Below are 21,293 nucleotides of genomic sequence, written 5' to 3'. Positions count from 1 at the left end.
TCACTGACTGGAAGTCAGGGGACCTGAGTACGAATTTCAGACAGAACTAGAACTGGTCACTACCTGGAGAATCTTAGATAAGTCATTTTGCTTCTGTGGACATTAGAAACAGCTTTCTTAGACACCTATAATACTTTCATCGTGGGTTCAATTGATAGAATACAATGTTTAATCCCTTAAATTAAGCATTAAATCCCCATCTCCAGGGAATCAATTAGAGGCAAATTCTGTTCTTCTCAGGCCTACCGATTCAGAAGTTTTGCTATGTCCAACATGGTGACTATAGTTAATAACAACGTTATTGAATACTTGAAAATTGCTGAGAGTAGATTTTAAATGTTCTTGCCACAAAAAGAAAAAGATAAGTATGTGATGTAATGGATATGTTAATTAGCTTGATTTAGCCTTCCCACAATGTACACATAGAACAAAACATCATTTTGTACATCATAAATATATATATCTTTATTTGTTGATTTTAAAAATACAAATAAGTAAATTAAAAAGTTGTGAGGATAGAGTCCCACAGTAAGTGTTTAATAAGTCCTCTGCAAGGCCTCTAAAATTCAGTCACCTCTGCACTTTTCACAGGGTAGTGGTGGATACCAACTTTGGAGACAAGAGAGGAGAGAGGCAATTCATCCAACATACAGGAAATATTTATTGGGTACCTACTATGTGCCAGGCAGCATTCTAGGTGCTGGTGATCCAACAGTAAACAAACAGACAGAATAAGCTCCACCATCGAAGGGCTTACACTATAATGGGGCAGTGAGCCCAAGAAACATGAAATAAAATGGACAGAGCTGTGTTCCCTTCGGCAAGCACTTACACTAAAATTGGAGCAATGCAGAGAAGATTAGCATGGCCTTTGCACAAGGATAACAGGCAAATTTGTGAAGCATTCCTTTTTGAGACGAAGTCTCGCTCTTGTTGCCCAGGCTGGAGTGCAATGGCGCGATCTCGGCTCACTGCAACCTCCTCCTCCCGGGTTTAAGCGATTCTCCTGCCTCAGCCTCCCTAAGAGCTGGGATTACAGGCGCCTGCCACCATGCCTGGCTAATTTTTGTATTTTTAGTAGAGACGGGGTTTCACTGTGTTGGTCAGGCTGGTCTCGAACTCCTGACCTCAGGCGATCCACTCATCTCAGTCTCCCAAAGTGCTGGTATGACAGGCATGAGCCCCTGAGCCCGACCGAAGCATTCTATTTTTTTAAAAAAAGAATAAAAAATTTAAAAAAATAATAAAATGGAGAGAAGCTGAGACCTCTAATAAAGTAGTTATTTTAACTCCAGTCTCTAGGCCTCATGAGAAATCCCAGCTTAGTTCCCCAGTGAAAAATAGAATTGCCCTCTAAAGAAAGAGAAGTGGGGGAGGAAAAGCCCAATTTAGAAACAATACATGTATGTATTTTTTGAGACGGGATCTGGCTCTGTTGCCCGCGCTAGAGAGTAGCAGCATAATCCTGGCTCACTGTAGCCTCGAACTCCCAGGAGGAGTACAGGAGCAAGGATTACAGTAGCTAGGACTACAGGCACACACCAGCTGGCCTGGCTGTTTTTTATTGTTTTGTTATTATGTTGCCCTGGCTAGATAGTTTTATAAAAGGTTGAAAATGGCCAGGTGCAGTGGCTCACACCTGTAATCCCACCATTTTGGGAGGCCGAGGCGGGTGGATCACGTGAAGTCAAGAGTTCGAGACCAGCCTAGCCAGCATGGTGAAAACCCATCTCAAATAAAATTAAAAAAAAAAAAAAATTAGCCAGGCATGGTGGCACACGCTTGTAATCCCAGCTACTTGGAAGGCTGAGGTAGGAGAATCGCTTGAACCCAGGAGGCGGAGGTTGCAGTGAGCTGAGATCGTGCCATTGCACTCCAGCCTGGGCAACAAGAGCAAAATTCCGTCTCAAATAAATAAATGGTTAAAAATATAGAAAGCAAAACGAAGGCCAGACGTGGTGGCTTCACGCCTGTAATCCCAGCACTTTGGGAGGCCAAGGCGGGCGGATCACCTGATGTCAGGAGTTCAAGACTAGCCTGGCCAACATGGGGGGTTTCAACCCCATCTCTACTAAAAATACAAAAATAGCCAGGCATGATGATGCATACCTGTAATCCCAGCTACTCGGGAGGCTGAGGCAGGAGAATCGCTTCATCCTGGAAGGTGGAGGTTGCAGTGAGCCGAGACTGCCATTGCACTCCAGCCTGGGCAACAAGAACGAAACTTCCCCCCACCCTCCCACTCCCCGCACCCCCCCCCCCACCCCCCACTCCCCTACCCCCCACCTCCCCACCCCCGCTCCGGCTGGCTTTGCCTAGGCTCATTTATGCCCACCATTCAGCCAAGATGCTAAGCCTCTCTCTTCATAAAGTCTTTCGTTCCCAAGGAGGCTAGACGTGATGGGAAAGCAGTTCCCCGAGGTCTTGCCCCAGTGCCATGTTCTTATCCAACTTCTGCTTGCCTCACATTGGCCAAAGCAAGTCACAGGGCCCAAACTAAAGGCAGTGTAGGGAGAGGGTACTGCAAGAGTGGGGCCCAGGGAGGAAAGGTTTATTGGGTGTATTTGTACAACCATCTACCACAGTAATCTTAAAGAATAGTGAGAAGAAACAAAATTAAGAATTGAAAAACTAAGTTGTAAGACACAAAATTGAAAATCAGGTGAAAGATAAGAAGAGGATAGAGAGTGGGTGTTCATACAAATTTCTTGAGGTAAGCTGTTTTCTGATGAAGCATGGGGTTTACTCAGCCAGAGGGTATAAGGGCTCAGGGCTCTCAAATAAGATGAAATACAGGATGCATAGTTAAATTAGAATTTCAGCTAAACAATGAATGACTTTTTAGTTTAAGTATGTCCAACATTAAAATACATTACTTTCTGACTCCCGAAGAGGCTGAGTCAATAAAAGCCTACTTGGGAGGTAGAGTTTGGTCTGTCCACACGTGTGTTTGAAAAACAGCCAGCAGCCATCTCTTTCATGTAGTTTAACCATACTTTCCCTGACCTCCAGGTCAGTTTCAAACTTCCTTGAACTTTGCGCACACTCATAACTTAATCTGTTGGTTGATATTTATTGAGCAACTAATATGTGCCAGGTACTTTATTTACAAACAAAGGAAATCTCTGCTTTTGTGGATTCTTGCCTCTGTGATGAAGAAAGACTATTAAAAAAACAAATATGCTTATAGTTTCAAGTATTAATAAGTACTTTCAAGAAAAATAGTAATTGTGCAGGAGTTTTCCCAAAAGAAAAGTAGTGCAGGGTGACGAGTCAGAAAGTAGAAAAGTGTGTGTGTGTGTTGGGGGGGGGATGCTTTTTTACAGAGGGTGGTTAGAGATATCATTTGACCAGAAACCTGAATGAAATGGGGGGCGAGACAAACATATCCAGGGGACACACAGAGGGCACGGCAAGGGCAAAGAACTTGGGGAGAGAATGAAGGAGCAACAAAAGGCTTCTGTGTCTGAAGAGGAGGAATAAGGGAACGAAAGAGATGAAATTGCAGAGATAGCCAAGGACCAGATGGTGTTAGTAGGGCCTGAGTTTAATCCTGAGGCTGCATTGGGAAGCCATTGGAGAATTTTGATAACATAATCTGATTTGTCTTTGAAAACAGTACTCTGGGCGGGGCACAGTGGCTCATGCCTGTAATCCCAGCACTTTGGAAGGCTGAGGAGGGCAGATCGCTTGAGCTCAGGAGTTCGAGACCATCCTGGGCAACATAGGGAGATCCTGTCTCTTAAGAAAAAAAAAAAAAAAAAAAAAAAAAATTAGCCAGCCTGGGCGACAGAGTGAGACTCTATTTCTTTCTTTCTTTTTCTTTTTCATTCTTTTTTTTTTTTTTTTTTTTTTTTGAGACAGACTCTTGCTCTGTCGCCAGGCTGGAGTGCAGTGGCATGATCTCGGCTCACTCCAACCTCTGCCTCCCTGGTTCAAGCGATTCTCCTGCCTCAGCCTTCAGAGTAGCTGGGACTACAGGCGCACACCACCATGCCCAGCTAATTTTTGTATTTTTTGTAGAGATGTGGTTTCACCATATTGGGCAGGATGGTCTCAATCTCTTGACCTCATGATCCACCTGCCTTGGCCTCCCAAAGTGCTGGGATTTCAGGTGTAAGCCACCACGCCTGGCTGTGAGACTCTATTTCAAAACCAAACCAAACCAGACCAGACCAGACGAAACCAAACCAAACCAAGCAAAACAATACTCTGGTCTTTGTGGGTAGCTGACCATAGAGGCAAGGGTAGAAGCAGGTGCTATATAAAAAATCCAGGTAAGAAGTGATGATGGCTTAGGGAGCTAGTGGTAAAGAAGGAAAGAAGTGCTCATGTCCAGGATATGTTTTGAAGGCAGAGCTGACAGGACTTACTAGGCGTTTGGAGGTGGAAAATGAGATAAAAAGAGGAATTAGTGCTTATGCCTATATTTTTGGCTCGAGAAAATGGATCACAGAGTCATTAATGGAGTGGAAAAGATTAAGTAAGGTGTAAATTGGTCAGAGGGAATCTAGAGTTGTACTTTGGTCCCCTTAAATTTGAGGTACCTATTATTTGTCACAGAGAAGATGTTCAGGAGTAGAATAAGTAAGGCCATTCTGGAAACCATGTTGGGGCCAGAGTCATCGATTCAGGAGTAATGAGCCGATAGGTGAGAGTTAATGCTGCAGACGGAGAGAAAAATTAAGTCTTCAGCAGGCTCTTGAAAGGATTAAAAGGCTTTAAACAACAATAAACTAGTCAGCCAGAACTACAATTCAACAACTACAACAATGTAACAGTGTCTCACTGTGGTTATTACAATCCAAAGCCACTGTCCTGGCACTTGATTATCTTCCACTGCTATTTTGCTGTTTGAATGGAACTGGTGGCTGCCTTCACCTCTCTCTCTTAGAAGAACATGAGGCCAAATTATTGTACAATCCAGTACAAGGTCTTTCTGTGGCAGTAGCTTGATGTTATGTTAACTTTCTTACCTTCTACTTGTTCTAACTTGTATACTGCTTTGTAAACTAACACAAGATTTGCTCAGCTTATAGGATTGTTTGAAAGTCATTTTCTGGACAATGTACTTTGTACCTAACCAACAGCATGGACCGTGGAGTCAGATGGCCTGGAGTCAAATCTCATCTCTGCTTACTCTCTAGCAGGTGATAGAAGCCATTTTATCTCTCTGCTCTTCAGACTCTTTATTTGTAAAATGGAGACTGCACTGATGCCTACCTACCTCCTAGGGGTCTGAAAAATGGCAGGAATTACAGCACACAAAATACAGGACCTGACGCATAATAAGTACTTTGTTACCGTTAATACTATGAGTATGCATATTCAGTCGCTACATAAATGCATTTTGCATGATGATCAAAATTTGGAGATATTTCTTGTTCTTTCTTTTTTTTTTTCTTGAGACGGAGTCTCGCTCTGTCACCCAGGCTGGAGTGCAATGGTGCAATCTTGGCTACTGCTACCGCTGCCTCCCAGGTTCAAGCAATTCTCCTACCTCAGCCTCCCGAGTAGCTGGCGCCACAGGCGTGGGCCACCACACTCGGCTAATTTTTGTATTTTTAGTAGAGACGGAGTTTTGCCATGTTGGCCAGGCTGGTCTCAAACTCCTGACCTGAGGTGATCCACCGTCTCAGCCTCCCAAAGTGCTGGGATTACAGGCATGAGCCACCGCACCCAGCGAGATATTCCTCTAGAAAGACTCTTGTTACTTCAACTAAGATCTTTAATCCCAAGTAGATGCATAATATTTTGAAGCATACATCTAGTCTGTTCTCAAACATTAAGGTGCACATGAATCACCATGTTGTTAAATGCAGTTTCTGATTCAGGAGTTCTCAGTGGGATCTAAGGTTCTGTGGTTCTAACAAGACAGTCCAGAATCAGCATGAGTAGCAATGCTTTAAAGTATGCATGGAATCCCTATGCAGTGCTCTCCTCCATGGTCAGCCAGTCTTCTATGATGGATGATTGTTGCTCATCTGACCTTTTCTTGGAAGCTGTTGGCACCACATATATATATTATATATATATAAAATATATAATATATATATGTGCACATATATTATATATGTGTGTATATATATGTGTGTGTGTGTGTGTGCATACATATATATATATGTATTTTAAATGAAAGGATAAACCCAAATATTGGCATTGGTCATATTTGAGTGATGAGATTTGGGACCATTTTTACTTTGTAAAATATACTTTCATGTATTTTTAGGAAAATAAGTTATTTCCATTTTAAAATAATACAATGAGCACAAGAGTAAATGTGTATGTAGTTGGGAGTGGGCTGTCAGGGACTATTGCAAGAGGGGGATTTGAGGAAATATGAGTGCTGTCTGGAGGCAGAAGAGACATGACTCAAGATGTGTGGAGGAATGGCATGGAAGAGCTGCTATTGATTAGGGAAGAGGGAAGTTGTTCAGTTATTTTTCTCACAATCTGAATGTCTGGGCTTAGTTACCTCATAGTCTCTGTTAAATAGAGGCAGGCTCCCAGAAACATGTGACTACCAGAGCTGGCATTTGGCAGTGTGAAATGAAGTCAGCTATTATTATTTTAGGGGTAAGTGCATTTTTAGTATGATTTTTAGTTGTAGGGTGGAAAGGTATTTGTTTCTAGATTAAAAATAAAAACAGACATTAACAAATACTTCAGTTAGTTTCAGTGCTTTTGAACTCATAGTGTCACCTACTTTGCCTGGGTAACTCAGACAGGCTTTGGTAAAGCATTGGCAATGCAACATTTCTTGTCTTTTAGAAGATTTGGAAATAAGGCCAGACATACTGAGACTGATAATTTCCTTATCTCTGGGGCACAATTCTTATAGCTGGTGCCACCAGGACAGGGAGCCAGAGGCAGGTTCTTAGCTCTATCACATAAATTATTTTATTTATTTATTTATTTATTTATTTATTTATTTTTGAGGCAGTGTCTGGTTCTGTCGCCCAGGCTGGAGTGCAGTGGCATGATGTTGGCTCACTGCGACCTCTGCCTCCCAGGCTCAAGCCATCCCCCAACCTCAGCCTCCCGAATAGATGGGACTACAGACGTGTGCCACCACGCCTGGCTAATTTTTATATTTTTAGTATAGACAGGGTTTTGCCATGTTGACCAGGCTGGTCTCAGAACTCCTGGCCTCAAGCAATCCACCCGCCTTGGCCTCCCCAAAGTGCTGGGATTATAGGCGTGAGCCACCGCGCCTGGCCCACGTAAATTCTTTCTAAGGGGTGTGTGGGGCTGGAGCTAGAGGGAAAAAGGAAGGACATTGTATCTCCTAAGAATCTACCACAAGCTCACTACTGTGCCCAGTGACCATTTTCCTGGAAGGTCATGGGGAAAAAGGAAAGAGGAGTCATAGAGCTGATTATAATCTGTGACTGTTCTTTTTCCCTACTCTCAGAGGGGGATTTCTGTGGCAGTCCATCTATTCTGGGTGAGGTTTAGAGATACATTTTAAGATATACATTCCACATTAAATCAGTAAAGCAACTGCCTGAGGTTCTTAAATATTTATTATTTTTAATAGAATGATTATGAATTGGTTTTATTTTTACTTTGGCATGAGATCTATTCAGAATGGGGGTAAGGAAGGTGTTGAGGTAAAGGCTTGTATCTAAATACACACTTGAATGTAATGCATAACCCCAAGCGAATTCCCATTTGACCCCTTTTTCTCTCCCCTCAGCTCCAGAAACAAGCCCATTTTCCTCTTTCTGGCTGATACCATCCATTCTTCAACTTGAGAGTCCTCTTCTCTGTGGCCCACACTAGAATGCAATACAGGCTCACAGCTTCTCCACTGCCTACTTGCCCCTAAAACAAATAGAATGCTTTGGAGGATTTTAATATTGCAGAAATAGATGCTGGATTTAAGCAAGTAAGTGCAGGGAGGATTATAATGTATTCTGAAAGTATTAGAGTGGTATTTACTTTCATAATACACATCATAATGTATTATAAATAGATCGAGCAATTTCTTTTAGCTCCTTTTTTTAGTCTTCTCTTTCCTCTTCTCGGAATCCCAGTTTCGTTCAAACATCCCTTTTAAATCCGGGGACTGATGCTACTAAGCCTCCTCCTTCCTTCAATAGACTTTACTCTTGATTTTATCCAACTTATCCTGCAAATACATGTTTACTGATTTATTATAAAGGATATTACAAAGTATACAGATGAAAAGACAGATGGAAAATATGTACAGGGCAAGATGTGTGGGAAGGGGCATGCAGCTCCGAAGCTTTCTCTGTGCACACACTGCCCTCCAGAAACCTCCGTGTGTTCAGCTATCCAAAAGGCCAGAGTGCCAATGGCTACCTACCCTCTGCCCCTGTTTGGGTGGTGACTTCATTTCTACTACTGTAAAGGTAACCTGGTCAATGGTATAGGTAAGTGAAGCCAACTCTTTAACAGTACTTTTGCAAGAGGAGGAAATATTTGGGAAATCTTTAATGTTAAGGCCTTGTAATTAAAAGAAAAAAAATGGGGTGGGTGATCTTTGGATATTATTTGATATAGTTTGGATCTGAGTCCCCACCCAAATCCCATGTTCAATTGTAATCCCTAATGTTGGAGGTGCAGCCTGTTGGGAGGTAATTAGATCATGGGGGTGGTTTCTCATGAGTGGTTTAGCACCATCCCCTCAGTGCTATTTTTTTTGGAGACAGAGTCTCTCTCTGTCGCCTAGGCTGGAGTGAAGTGAGTGGCATGATCTCGGCTCACTGCAACCTCTGCCTCCCAGGTTCAACCGATTCTCCTGCCTCAGCCTCCCAAGTAGCTGGGACTACAGGCATGTGCCACCAAGCCCGGCTAATTTTTTTGGTATTTTTATTAGAGACGGGGTTTCACCATGTTAGGCTGGTCTTGAACTCCTGACCTCAGGTGATCTGCCTGCCTCGGCCTCCTAAAGTGCTGGGATTACAGGCGTGAGCCACCATGCCCGGCCAATGCTATTTTTGTGATAGTGAATGAGTGACTAATTATGAGATCTGATTGTTTAAGAGTGTGTAGCACATCCCCCGCTCCCCCCTCTCTCCTCCCCCGTCCCTGCTGCTGTCTTCCTTCTGCCATGGCCATGTAAGATGTGCCTGCTTCCCCTTCGCCTTCTGCCATGATTGTAAATTTTCTGAGGCCTCCCCAGAAGCTGAGCAGAAGCTGTCATGCCTACAGAACTATGAACCAGTTAAACTTATCTTTTTTTTTTTTTTTTTTTTTGAAATGGAGTCTTGCTCTGTCACCCAGGCTGGAGTGCAGTGGCGCGATCTCAGCTCACTGCAACCTCTGCCTCCCGGGTTCAAGTGATTCTCCTGCCTCAGCCTTCTGAGCAGCTGGGATTACAGGTGCCTGCCACCACACCCGGCTAATTTTTGTGTTTTTAGTAGAGACGGGGTTTCACCATGTTTGTCAGGCTGGTTTCAAACTCCTGACCTCGTGATCCACCCGCCTCGGCCTTCCAAAGTGCTGGGATTACAGGCATGAGCCACCGTGCCTGGCCTAAACTTCTTATCTTTATAAATTACCCAGTCTCAGGTATTTCTTTACAGAAATATGAGGATGGACTAATAAAAAATTGTTCCTGAGTTGAGATTCTGTATTCCTGCTTGAAGACCCTGGTAAGTAGTTTTTCCCTCATGAGGCATCAGCCCCCATGTGCACCTGCCCTGGTGAGCCCACTGCCATCAGGCCTAGGGATGGGTCTTAGACCACATACAATGGCAAAGCTTTAGACAGCTGCATTCCCATGCAGGTTTCTTGCCCTATGTTTTATTTTGTTTCAGTTGATATTAAAAAAGAAAGGTTAAGAGGTTGCTTTCAGCAATCAGACAAACTTATTTATTAGGTAAAGACAATGAGCAACGTCTATCCTGGAAACTGGAGAATACGATGGAAATGGAAGGTGTAAGCCTGGAGTCTATTGGCAAGACAAGCCACATGTGTAAAGGAAAGTGCTCAGGGGCAAATACACAGGTGCAATCAGTCCAGCTGCACTGAACACAATGATGCAGCATTCAGGGGACCCTGAGGAGAGGCAGCATGTAGGAAAGCTGGGTAGGGAAACAGTGAAAGGTGCACAGTGTGGAAACGGAGGCAGTTGAAGCTAACTGAAGGTGTGTGTAAGGGGTTTGGGCATTGAGATGAGGGCTGAGGTGACATAAGGTTGAGATGGTGACTGAGCAAGTGGTGATATCACTGAAGGATGACTTCTAGGAATGTCTTTGAAATAGAGAGATGCTATAACAAAAAGAAGAGGACAACTGGAAACTTGTGGAGTCAACAAATTGAGGGTGGAATGACTTCCAGGCAAGGGAGAAACAGGAGGGCGCAGAGAAAGGAACAGGGTACAAAGAACAGCTGTGCAAACAACTTTTGAGTTTTGTCAAAAATTCTCTCCTCTATCACGCTTTCTGCCTGACCCTTCATCCCTGCTCATCTCAGTTCCTCTCTGCTCCCCCTTTTCCACAGCTCAGACCCATAGAAGTGGGGCCAGTCTCCTCTGTCCTATAGGACGTGGCTTAGAAAATTTGTGATATAGGCTGTGAAAACTCTATGGATGAGCCAGGTGTTCATCATGTGCCTGGATTCACCTCACTTCCCTCCATCATAATATTCCCTCCAAGTTCCTTTATGGGATTTCAGCCTGAGATTGTCCTTTCACAGCACATTTTGAATTTTCCACTTGCCTAAAGCCTGTTTTTCCACATACCCTTATCCTGGATACCAAGATATTTCAACCACAACCCCATGCTAACCTGACCCAATCTCGATCTCTAATCTGTCCTTTGAGTTTGCTCCAAGTAGTTTCCTATAGGTTCTAGTCTTAAGGGATTAGGAGAACACTAGAAGCAGTTTGAGTCACCCCTCCATCCCCCAAATATTGGTACAGAAACAGATTTGGAAGGTGCAATCCCCACCCTCTCTAGCAGCAGCAATGTAACCTTCACAGGATTAATTAATTGCCACCCAACTGGAAGAAACAGACTGGGTAAAGCTAGCAGGTGAAGCCTCAGAAGGCTATGGAGGAGAGGGGTTAGAGGAAAGGAAAACAGATGAGCTGAGATATTCCTTAAGGTGCCCCTTGGCTGGGTTGGGTAGGGATTAGCTTAGAATGGAGAGTGTCTGCATCCCTAGGGGCAGAGTCCTCCTCCATGGGGGACAATGGGATCTCCTTAGAAAGGTCCTGGGCATTAGCAATGACTGTGACCCTCTCAGGCCCATCAGCAATTGGGCAGATGGTCAGGGGCTTTTTACCGCTAGACCATAGGCAAAAGAAGGGCCGGAGGGGGCCAGAGAAAGTGACATTGGAGAAAGTATAGATATCAGATCCATCATTCATGTTGTAGAAGGAGATGTCTCCTGATTCATAGTCTAGGAAAATCCCAACCCGGCGTGGGGGCCCTGCCAATGGGAGAGGGGTCCGGAGAGGAGTGAGGGCCCAGTACCCATTTCCATACAACTCTACAGCCCAGAACCCATTCTCAGGAGTCATGGGGTCAAATCCTTTCTTCATCACATTCTCCCTACACACGCCGATTGCCCAGTCAGTCCTGTCTCCCACCTCCACCTCCCAGTAATGCCTTCCTGAGGTGAAGGTCTCACGGCCCAACACACAGGGCCAGGAGTCAAATCTCTCTGGTTTCTCAGGCAGTTTCTGACGTGAATCTTCCAGTCGAACAGATTTTGAATCCTCATAAAGAAAGAGGTGGGGATGAGCTGTGTCTGGGTCCAGAGTCACATCAACTGGAGAGAAAGAAACAGCAGGTCTGACATCAGTGAATGTTACAGGTTGCAGGACTGTCTTTCCTTCTCCTAAGAAACAGAACACTGTTGTAGGAGTTGACAGGTCTTCTGGAGGTGGGGGGATGTTTGGCCTGCTCAGGGGTCTCCATTCACCACAGGATCCCCCCTTACCAGCAGCCAGAAGGTGATGTAAGAGCTAACTGTGCCTAGGGCCTAATGGGACTCTGTCGGAAGTGCCATCTTCCAAGGGTTCTCTATGTGCCTCACAGAAACTGTTGAGGCCATCTGTCGTCACCGTTTCCCTTCCTGTCCTCATCACTAAAGTGTTAGTGTTTTCATTTCCAAGTATCATAGCACTTTGAATTCCTAGGGGATAGAGCCTCAGAGCCCTAGAGAAGTTCAGAGCCACTGACCTGCATGCAAGGTAGCCTTTTTCCATTCTGCAACAAAAGAGAAAGATAGTCATTGACAGGTTATATAATAAGAGAGAGAAAACTCTGTGGGTGAAATAACAAGAAGACAGAACTTACTGAGTTCTTCCAGGAGTCTCTCTGGAAAACAAACAAAAATACCTCAATGGCTTTCTATAGTGGACGTAAAGGAGGGGACAAAACTCGTGTGGGAAACACACAAAGGAGGAACTGTTTAATTCATGACTATTTGAATATTGAAGCATTGCCAATAAATCAAGAACAAGGATTTTGTTTTGCTTTGTTTTCGAAGAAAGATGCAGGAAGTTCCTACATATTGGAACTGGCTTGGGATCAGATTTTTTTTTTCTTTTTTTATATAGAATCTCATTCTGTTGCCCAGTCTGGAGTGCAGTGGTGCAATCTCTGCTCACTGTAACTTCCATCTCCCAGGTTCAAGCCATTCTCCCGCCTCAGCCTCCCGAGTAGATGGGACTACAGGTGTGGGCCACGACCCTGGCTATATTTTGTATTTTCATTAGAGACGGGGTTTCACCATGTTGTCCAGTCTGGTCTTGAACTCCTGACCTCATGTGTTCCACCCATCTTGGCCTCCCAAAGTGCTAAGATTACTACGGGCATGAGCCACTGCGCCCGGCCTCAGATCTTTAATAATAAGATTGGTACTGGGTAATTGAGTTAAAAGTGGGAGTAGGGTCTGAGGGTGGGTAGTGAGTAAACATCAGCCCTGATATCTTGATTAGACTCTGCCTATGCCCCAATCCTCTGTGCTTCTTCATATTGGCATCTGTGACTTCAGGACCCTTATGATTTCCTCCAATTTTCAGAATTCTAGAATCAAGTATCTTCTACTTTTTTTGAGACGGAGTCTTACTCTGTCGCTCAGGCTAGAGTGCAATGGCACGATCTCGGCTTACTGCAACCTCCGCCTCCTGGGTTCAAGCAATTCTCCTGCCTCAGCCTCCCGAGTAGCTGGGATTACAGGCACCCACCAACAAGCCTGGCTAATTTTTGTATTTTTAGTCGAGATGGAGTTTTGCCATGTTGGCCGGGCTGATCTCGAACTCCTGACCTCAGGTGATCCACCTACCTCGGCTTCCCAAACCACTGGGATTACAGGCGTGAGCCACCATGCCCAGCCTCAAATATCTTCCTGTCATCCTAAAATAAGTCATTCTAAAGGACTTGGATCCAGCCTGCCTCTGAAGCACTCCTGACACGTAGCCCTTGTGGATTCTATGGTTTACCTTTAGAGCTGAATTCATTCCTCCTCTCTCTGGGTCTTTCGTTGTATAGTCTCCAAGTGAAAAATATGGACCCAATGGTGAGAAGTCCTAGAACCATCAGGATGACAGCCACAGCCACTATCCAGGGAGTCAGCCTTGGGAGGGAGGAAGCTAAAACAAAATCCCCAAGAAGGACATTAGTTGAGAAATTCTGAGCAAGTCCAGCTTTTCTCCAGATTCCAAAGGAGGGTAGAAGAGGTGATGGCCTGGACCACTCTCATCTCTCATATAGCAAAAAAGTAGTCACTCCAATGCCACTCTAAACTTTTCAGAAAAAAATTGACTTCAAGCAGGAGTCAGCAGAGAAAGAGAGAAATGACGAGTAATTTTGGGACAGGACCTGTGAAATAATAAATATAATGGACCAATTCATGTCATTATGGAAATTCTTCCTTAACTATCAGTGCAGAATGGGAGCCAAGAGGATGAAGGAGGTAAATAAGGAAGGGGAAGTGTGCCTCTGTATGTAACAGAATGGGACTCATTGACCAAAGAATAAGGAAAGGTTTCTGCCTGAACCAGAGACAGTATCTGGGGAATAATGAGAGGATTTTCTTCCCTGAGGACCCTGGAAACCTAGACAGAGCCCTAGCATGGGATGGGAAGGAGAAGTGAGTATGGGTGGAAATGGCAAAAGTAGAAAAATAACTTAGTCTTTTTTTTTTTTTTTTTTTTTTTTTTTTTTGAGATGGAGTCTCGCTCTGTCACCCAGGCTGGAGTGGAGTTCAGTGGCGCAATCTCAGCTCACTGCAAGCTCTGCCTCCCGGGTTCACGCCATTCTCCTGCCTCAGCCTCCCAAGTAGCTGGGACTACAGGCACCCGCCACCATGCCTGGCTAATTTTTTTGTATTTTTAGTAGAAGCGGGGTTTCACCATGTTAGCCAGTATGGTCTCGATCTCCTGACCTTGTGATCTGCCTGTCTCGGCCTCACAAAGTGCTGGGATTACAGGTGTGAGCCACCACGCCCGGCCAACCTAGTCTTTTTGTTTACTTGAGGAGAGAAGGCTCTGGATCAGGAAGGCCTCCAGGGACAAAGCTTCTCTATCTCACTTAGATCTCCTGAAATGGAAAATCTGGAATTTCACTGGGTGTGATGGCTCACACCTATAATCCCAGCACTTTGGGAGGCCGAGGCAGGTGGATTGCTTGAGGCCAGAAGTTCAAGACCAGCCTGGGGAACATGGTGAAACCCTGCCTTCGCTAAAAATACACAAAATTAGTTGGGCACGGTGGTGTGCACTTGTCGTCCCAGCTATTCTGGAGGCTGAGGCAGGAGAATCACTTGAACCTGGGAAGCGGAGCTTGCAGTGAGCTGAGATCATTCTGCTGCTGCACTCCAGTCTGGGCAACAGAGTGAGACACTGTCTCAAAAAATAAATAGATAAATAATCTGAAATTTATTTGAGATCAAGGTAGGTTTATGTCTTCAGTATCTTAACTCTTCTAATAAAGTTGGTGGGGTTCCCTTAAGTCACTGGACAAGAGCTTAGGTGGGGAAAGTAGACAACTCTGCCATGAGGTCACATCTGGGCAGGTGTCCCAGGTGGTGTGGCTCTGAAGCTGTGTCAACATAGGAATCCAGCAGCATTGGTTCCACTAACCTGGTATGGATATTTCTACTTCCTTCTCCTGGCCAAGAAGGAGATTCTGGATGTAGCAGGACACATTTTTCGCAGAAGTGTCTCTGATGATCACTGAAGCAGCCACAGTGAACAAACCTTCTTCATCAGGATTCCTGGACTCTGATGTAGATGGAAACTTCTCTCCCTTGGAAGTTCTCCACTGCACCTGGGGCTCTGGGTACCATCCCACTGAGGTGCACTCCAGACAGATTTCTCCATTCTCTTGAACTTGCATACTGATGTGAGGGTCAGAGCCCAGAGCTATGAAGAGAGAATCTAGACTTAATGTTTTAGCGGACCCCTTTTGGGAGCCTTATAACCAGAGAGCTACATAGTTTGAGAAAGAGAGAGACAGAAAGGCACAAGTGGACTAGTAGTGGGAAGAACTCATCTCCATATTTCAATACACAAGGAAACTGAGGGCCAGGCACAGTGGTTTATGTCTGTAATGTCAGCACTTTGGTAGGCTGAGGTAGGATTACTTGAGTCCAGGAGATCAAGACCAGCCTGGGCAACACAATGAGACCCCATCTCTTTGGGCATGGTGGTTCTTGCCTGTATTCCTAGCTACTTGGGAGGCTGAGGTTGGAGGATTGCTTGAGTTCAGGAGTTCAAGGCTGCAGTGAGCTGTGATGGCACCACTGCACTCCAGCCTGGGTGACAGAGTGAAATGCTGTTTCTAAAAAAGTTTTTTGTTTTTTTTTTTTAAAGGAAATTGAAGTACCAATAAAAGGAATTTCATATACCTTATCAGAGAGGGATGCCTTGTTGGGATCAAGCCTTTGAAATGTTTGCAGCAGTTTGGTGGGCAGACTTGGGGGTGCTTGTCCAGCCAGCAGGAACACTAAGACCAATAACTCAGAGGTGGGTTAGTGGTCTAGGCTGAGAGCCTCAGAGCTGGCCGATAGCTCTGTGGTTGAGAGCATTATGAGAAGACTTTGGTGGGGAGGAGGAGAAATAGGACTGGGTATTTAAGGATGAACAGAGGAATATCCTTGAGGAGAGGATTGGCGATTCTTTGGCTTGAGATTATAGTTGACAATTTAAGCTTTCTTTATCTATGATGTTGATTCAGAAATTTTCTTAAATGGTCTCAACTTCATATTCCCTCACATAATTGTGGCCTGTTATATATAAACATAAAGCTGCTTTTCTTGTGTGTTTAGCCTATTTTTTTCTGTAATTCCACATGGTACAGAAAAACACTGAGCTGCATAAAAGAGCTCTTAAACACGTTTCCACAACCACTGGTTAAAATCCACATTCCAAGAATGTGTGTATATACAAGAATATATATTCTTTTCATGGAAGGAGCTGCCACTTTCAGCAGATTCTCAAGGGTGTCTGCCACTCATAAAAGGTAACACATTTTATGCCATCAAATTTTTTTTTCTATGTTTTTATAATCAAGCTTTAAGATACTTCTTCCCTAAAAACAAAATGTCAAAATTTGAATTATACATGATGCTGCAACTGGGGGACCCTGTTGTGAAGCAGGGACCCACATTTCACCCAAGTATTTTTCAAACTTTATATTTACTTGAATATATATCTATGTATATAGATATATATAATATATGCATATAGAATTAGATAACATATACATATATGATATATATGTGAAAGGCAATATGTTTGTATATTATATGTTTTAGATCAGTTTAAGGCACAGTATAGTATCTAATAAGTCTATAATGTTTTTAGAATTGGCGAGGTCATTTCTCATATATTGTCTAATTTTATTTTATTCTTTTTTTTTTTGTTAGAGACGAGTCTCACTCTGTTGCCCAGGCTGGAGTGCAGTGGTGCAGTCTCAGCTCACTGCAACCTCTGCCTCCCAGGTTCAAGCGATTTTCCTTGAGTAGCTGGGATTACAGGTATGACCCAGCTAATTTCTTTTTGTATTTTTAGTAGAGATGGGGTTTTGCCATGTTGGCCAGGCTGGTCTTGAATATCCTGATCAAAAGTGAGTCACCCGCCTTGGCCTCCCAAAATGCTGGGATTACAGGCGTGAGACACCACACCCCACTTTTTTTTTTTCTTTTTTTTGACAGCACACTCTATTGTCCAGGCTGGAGTGCAGTGGCAACCATCAGCTCACTGTAACCTTGAATTTCTTGGCTCAAGAGATCCTCCTGCCTCTGCTTCCCAAAGCGCTGAGATTATAGGAGTTGGCCACTGGTCCCAGACTATTTTATTCTTGAAAAATAATCTTAGATAAAAACATCCTCAGTTTTACAGTAAAAATCAGAAAGAGATTTGCTTGATGTCATTCACTAGGAATTGAGAAAGTCAGACCTCAATGCGTACTTTCCTCCTCAAAGCTTATTATTTTCTTTATTGTTTCCCTTTGAATTCTGGCTTGAAGCAAAAAAGGGAACAAGAACAGAATCTTTTCTATATGAATCAGGAATGTGACAAACGGCCATGCTCTCTAATCTTAGGATGTCAGTCTTTAGAAACTAATCCATAAGCCAGCCTTAAAGTGTGTGGTATGCTCACCACAGCCATAAGATGTGTAATGGTGAGAAATACAATTTAAATGTACAATTCAGGGACTCGATGAAGTAAATTATGGTGTACTTGTATAAAAGAATGTTATATAACTCTTACATGTATTTAATTATTTCATGAAGAAATGCTTACCCTATTATTGAAAAAGGGCTGGAGATAATTGAAATAATGTTCTACAATAAAGACATTGCACTGTTCTCTCCATGTTCAACTCAAAACCCTTTCTCACTGATTTCCTGCTGTAGGACCTTCAGTACCTTCTAGCTGTGGAGTCCTAATCAGGGGAAAACAAAGAGATAAGGCAGATAAGCTACAAGTCTGCCTTTCTTCATGGTCCAGTACACAGCCCTCCTGTGCAAATAACTCACAGTCGTCCTTCCTGTGTCTAACTATCACCAAACACCTGCAAGTTAGCTCACTGCAACCTTTGCCTTATAGATACTGCACAAAGCCATCTTCAACAGACAGCATAAAAACTATTCTATAAATTATCCAGCAAGCCTTTGTTTCCTGGCAGTCAGCTTCTCTTTTGCTGATCCTGCCTTTTGCCTCCTCGAAAAGTATTTTCATACTTTTAAAAGTAAATCTGCCTTTCTTTACAACTGTCTTGGTAAATTCTTTTACCCCCCTCGCCTCCCGCCCAGATAGTCGTCCCTCCCCGGCGACATCAACCTAAAAGAGATTTTGAGAGTGAATCTGATGGTTTCCAAAGTAACTGATCCATACTAAAGTGTATACAGCAGGGGAGTCGTCGGAGAAAGTCAAAACCCGTCTACTCACCAGCCACCTTCAGATGCACCAGGGCTTCTTCGTAGCTTCCATCCTCCCTGAAAAAGCACGTGTACTCCCCGTCGTCAGAGACTCTGACGCCACGGATCCTCAAGGCCACGCGCCCCTTGGCGATGCCGTCCTGGACCAGCGTCGCCCGCCCGCGGTACTCGGGCATCTGCTCGGCTTCCTGCTCGCGCCCGTCCCTATGCACCAGCACGGCCGGCGAAACCTTCTTTCGGAACCAGCGTAGCTCCAAGTGCTCGGCGCTCGCGTTCGGGGACAGGCGACAGGGCAGCTCGGCGTCCTCACCCACAACGGCCAGGATGGGCTCCAGGGGTCCAATCACGTCAAAGGGAGCTGCCGAAAAACGAGCGGGATCAGACGGGATGTGGAGATGGGAACTACGGACAGACACCGACCAGATTCCCGCCAAAGCGCAGTGCCCCGCGCTCTCTTACTCCTTTGACAGCTGAGTTTGTCTGAATCCAGTGGAGGTCTCCAGGGAGAGCCAAGTGGGATTGTTTATTTTACATTTATTGATATATTTCAACTATGCAGCCCAGAGAGAGAGAGAGACCTACCTGAATCCAGTTTGGGCAGCTGGAAGAGAATGAGGGTGAGCAGACATCTGGGGAGACCGGAGCTTGGGAAAACTGCCATCTCCCACCCTTCTGGAGCAGCAAGATAACTGATGTGAGTCCCTCAGGAGCTTCAGCCTAGGAGATGAATGGACAGGAGACAACTACCGGCTCCGTCAACCCTCCGCTTTCCAAAGTCCTCTCTACAGTTCTTTCCAGCTGCAAGTGTTCTGGTCATTTGCCCCTGAAACCTCCTCTCAGCCTCCATCCCCAGTATGGATTTTTAGTTTACACTGTGGTTATCACCTTCCCACCCACTACTCTAACTCTAAAACTTAGGAGAAGGGAACTGTGAGGCATAACACTCATTAGTTGGTTGCATATCGATGAACAAATCTTGGAATCACTGCACTAAAAAAAAAGTCTCCTTTTTATTTATTTATTTATTTTCTTTTTTTGAGACAGAGTCTTGCTCTGTTGCCCAGCTTGGAGTGCAGTGGCATGCTCTCAGCTCAGTGCAACCTCAGCCTCCTGGGTTCAAGCGATTCTGCTGCCTCAGCCTCCGGAGTAGCTGGGACTACAGGCGCGCACCACCATGCCCCGCTATTTTTTGTATTTTCAGTAGAGACGGAGTTTCACCAGGTTGGCCAGGCTGGCCTCGAGCTCCTGACCTCGTGATCCACCCACCTTGGCCTCCCAAAGTGCTGGGATTACAGGCGTGAGCCACCGTGCCTGGCCAAAGTCTTTTTTCAAATACAAGAATTTGGTATTTGCTTTTGGCAATGATAATAAAGATAAGGGTATAAAGGCAGAAATGGAGTCCAAGGAAATGAATTGGAGAAGAGAGAAAAGATGGGAGGAGACGGAGCAAGAAGCAGGAGCTGAAGCAAGCAAAAGGGCTTGAAGAGTAGAGGGCCTAGGACCAAGGAGAAAGGAGCTGGAGGGAGAGAAGTATGCTATGCCCCCCTGGCTGCTCACTCCCTCAGGGAGCTGAGAGTAACCACACATACTGACCTGGGTGATCTTGGACAAAAAGGCACAAGAGGCCACTGCTACCAAGTGAGAAAGCTGGCTGTGGCCCCTGGGGCAAAAGTTAAAAGCCAGCAGGAAAAGGAAGGGGGAAGTGCTCTCAGGAAAGCCTGCCTCCAGGTGGCCTGGTATATTCACTCTGAGAAAAAAAAAGGGAGATGAAAAGTTTTTCAGAGAGATGGAAAACTGAATTTGTGGTCTTCAGCTCAGAAATCAAGATATGCATTGATGAGCTGGACCAAATGAAAGGCAGAAAAGAGAAAAAAAGAAGAGAGGCAAGGAAGCACACAAATGAAATGTGATGGCTTCAGCCAGTTATTTCCTCTTTCCAAGCCTCAGTTCTTTGATCTCTAAAATGGTAATAATATTGATCATACCTTTCTTGAAGAGGTGTTGGGAGGATTAAGTGAGATTAAGCAGGTAAAGTGCTTAGCACATAGTAGGAACTCAGCGGAGGATAAATTGTTATTCTATTATTATTTCTGCGGGTTGAAAAATGAAAGCCCAGAGGCCAAGGTAGCAGTAGCCTCTGGCTATAGCCATCTTCGTTATTGGAGCGTCCGTCCACCTTAGGTGCTGTGTCTGTTGGCACAACTCCATTAAAGGCCAGTCTTAAGGGTAGGCTGTGAATTCTGTTTACAGGGCCCAAAAGTTGCCTCCCTGACATTTATTTCTCTTGAAGCAACTCATCATGAGGCCTACAATTCCTTAATTTATACGAAACCTACCTCTCATTGTTATGAAAAAATTTAAAAATACAGAAAAATATTTTTATAAAATGGAGGTCACACTTAATCTACTAACTAATGATAGCCTCAATTCACATTTTGGCATAGTCCTTCCAAGATTTATTTTATGCTTATGTATATCATAAAAGCAATCAATTAGACTTTTTGTGTAACTCAAAATATTGTTAATAGTTGTATAATTGCCATGGTTGTGGGACATTTGGGATTTTTTTCCTATTGTAAATAATACACTTTATATATAAGTCTTTATTTACAAATTGGATAATGTCCTGATAAACTGTTTAATAAATTTCCAGAAATAGAGTCATCAGATCAAATGGTATAAGCATATTTCTTTTCTTTTCTTTTTTTTTTTTTGAGATGGAATCTCATTCTGTCGCCTAGGCTGGAGTGCAGTGGCGTAATCTTGGCTCACTGCAACCTCCGCCTCCAGGGTTCAAGGGATTTTCCTCTTGCCTCAGCCTCCTGAGTAGCTGAGATTACAGGCACGTGCCACCATGCCCAACTAATTTTTGTATTTTAGTGGAGACAGGGTTTCACCATGTTGGCCAGGCTGGTCTCGAA

The 21,293-nt window shown here is 44.2% G+C and overlaps 1 protein-coding gene and 1 non-coding gene across 2 annotated transcripts; one reads left to right on the top strand and one right to left on the bottom strand.

The window, feature by feature from the left end:
• The first annotated feature begins 808 nt into the window (after positions 1 to 808).
• LOC112209595 (U6 spliceosomal RNA) lies at positions 809 to 913 on the top strand. The gene has a single exon (XR_002944430.1). It is a non-coding gene; the product is annotated as a U6 spliceosomal RNA (small nuclear RNA).
• An 8,905-nt stretch (positions 914 to 9,818) lies between these two features.
• On the bottom strand, positions 9,819 to 20,021 carry BTN1A1 (butyrophilin subfamily 1 member A1). The gene is made up of 8 exons (XM_054685653.2): positions 19,966 to 20,021; positions 18,955 to 19,089; positions 18,383 to 18,730; positions 15,068 to 15,349; positions 13,427 to 13,576; positions 12,279 to 12,299; positions 12,162 to 12,188; positions 9,819 to 11,748 (listed from the first exon to the last, which is right to left on the bottom strand). Exons 2-8 carry the CDS (start codon positions 19,031 to 19,033, stop codon positions 11,075 to 11,077), a joined length of 1,581 nt encoding a protein of 526 aa, XP_054541628.1. The 5' UTR covers positions 19,034 to 19,089; positions 19,966 to 20,021; the 3' UTR covers positions 9,819 to 11,074.
• Positions 20,022 to 21,293: the final 1,272 nt, after the last annotated feature.

This window comes from Pan troglodytes, chromosome 5 (genome assembly GCF_028858775.2).
Source record: "Pan troglodytes isolate AG18354 chromosome 5, NHGRI_mPanTro3-v2.0_pri, whole genome shotgun sequence".
Lineage (NCBI taxonomy): Eukaryota > Metazoa > Chordata > Mammalia > Primates > Hominidae > Pan > Pan troglodytes.
The sequence above is the reverse complement of the archived record's forward strand: the minus strand, read 5'-3'. Positions and strand labels throughout refer to the sequence as shown.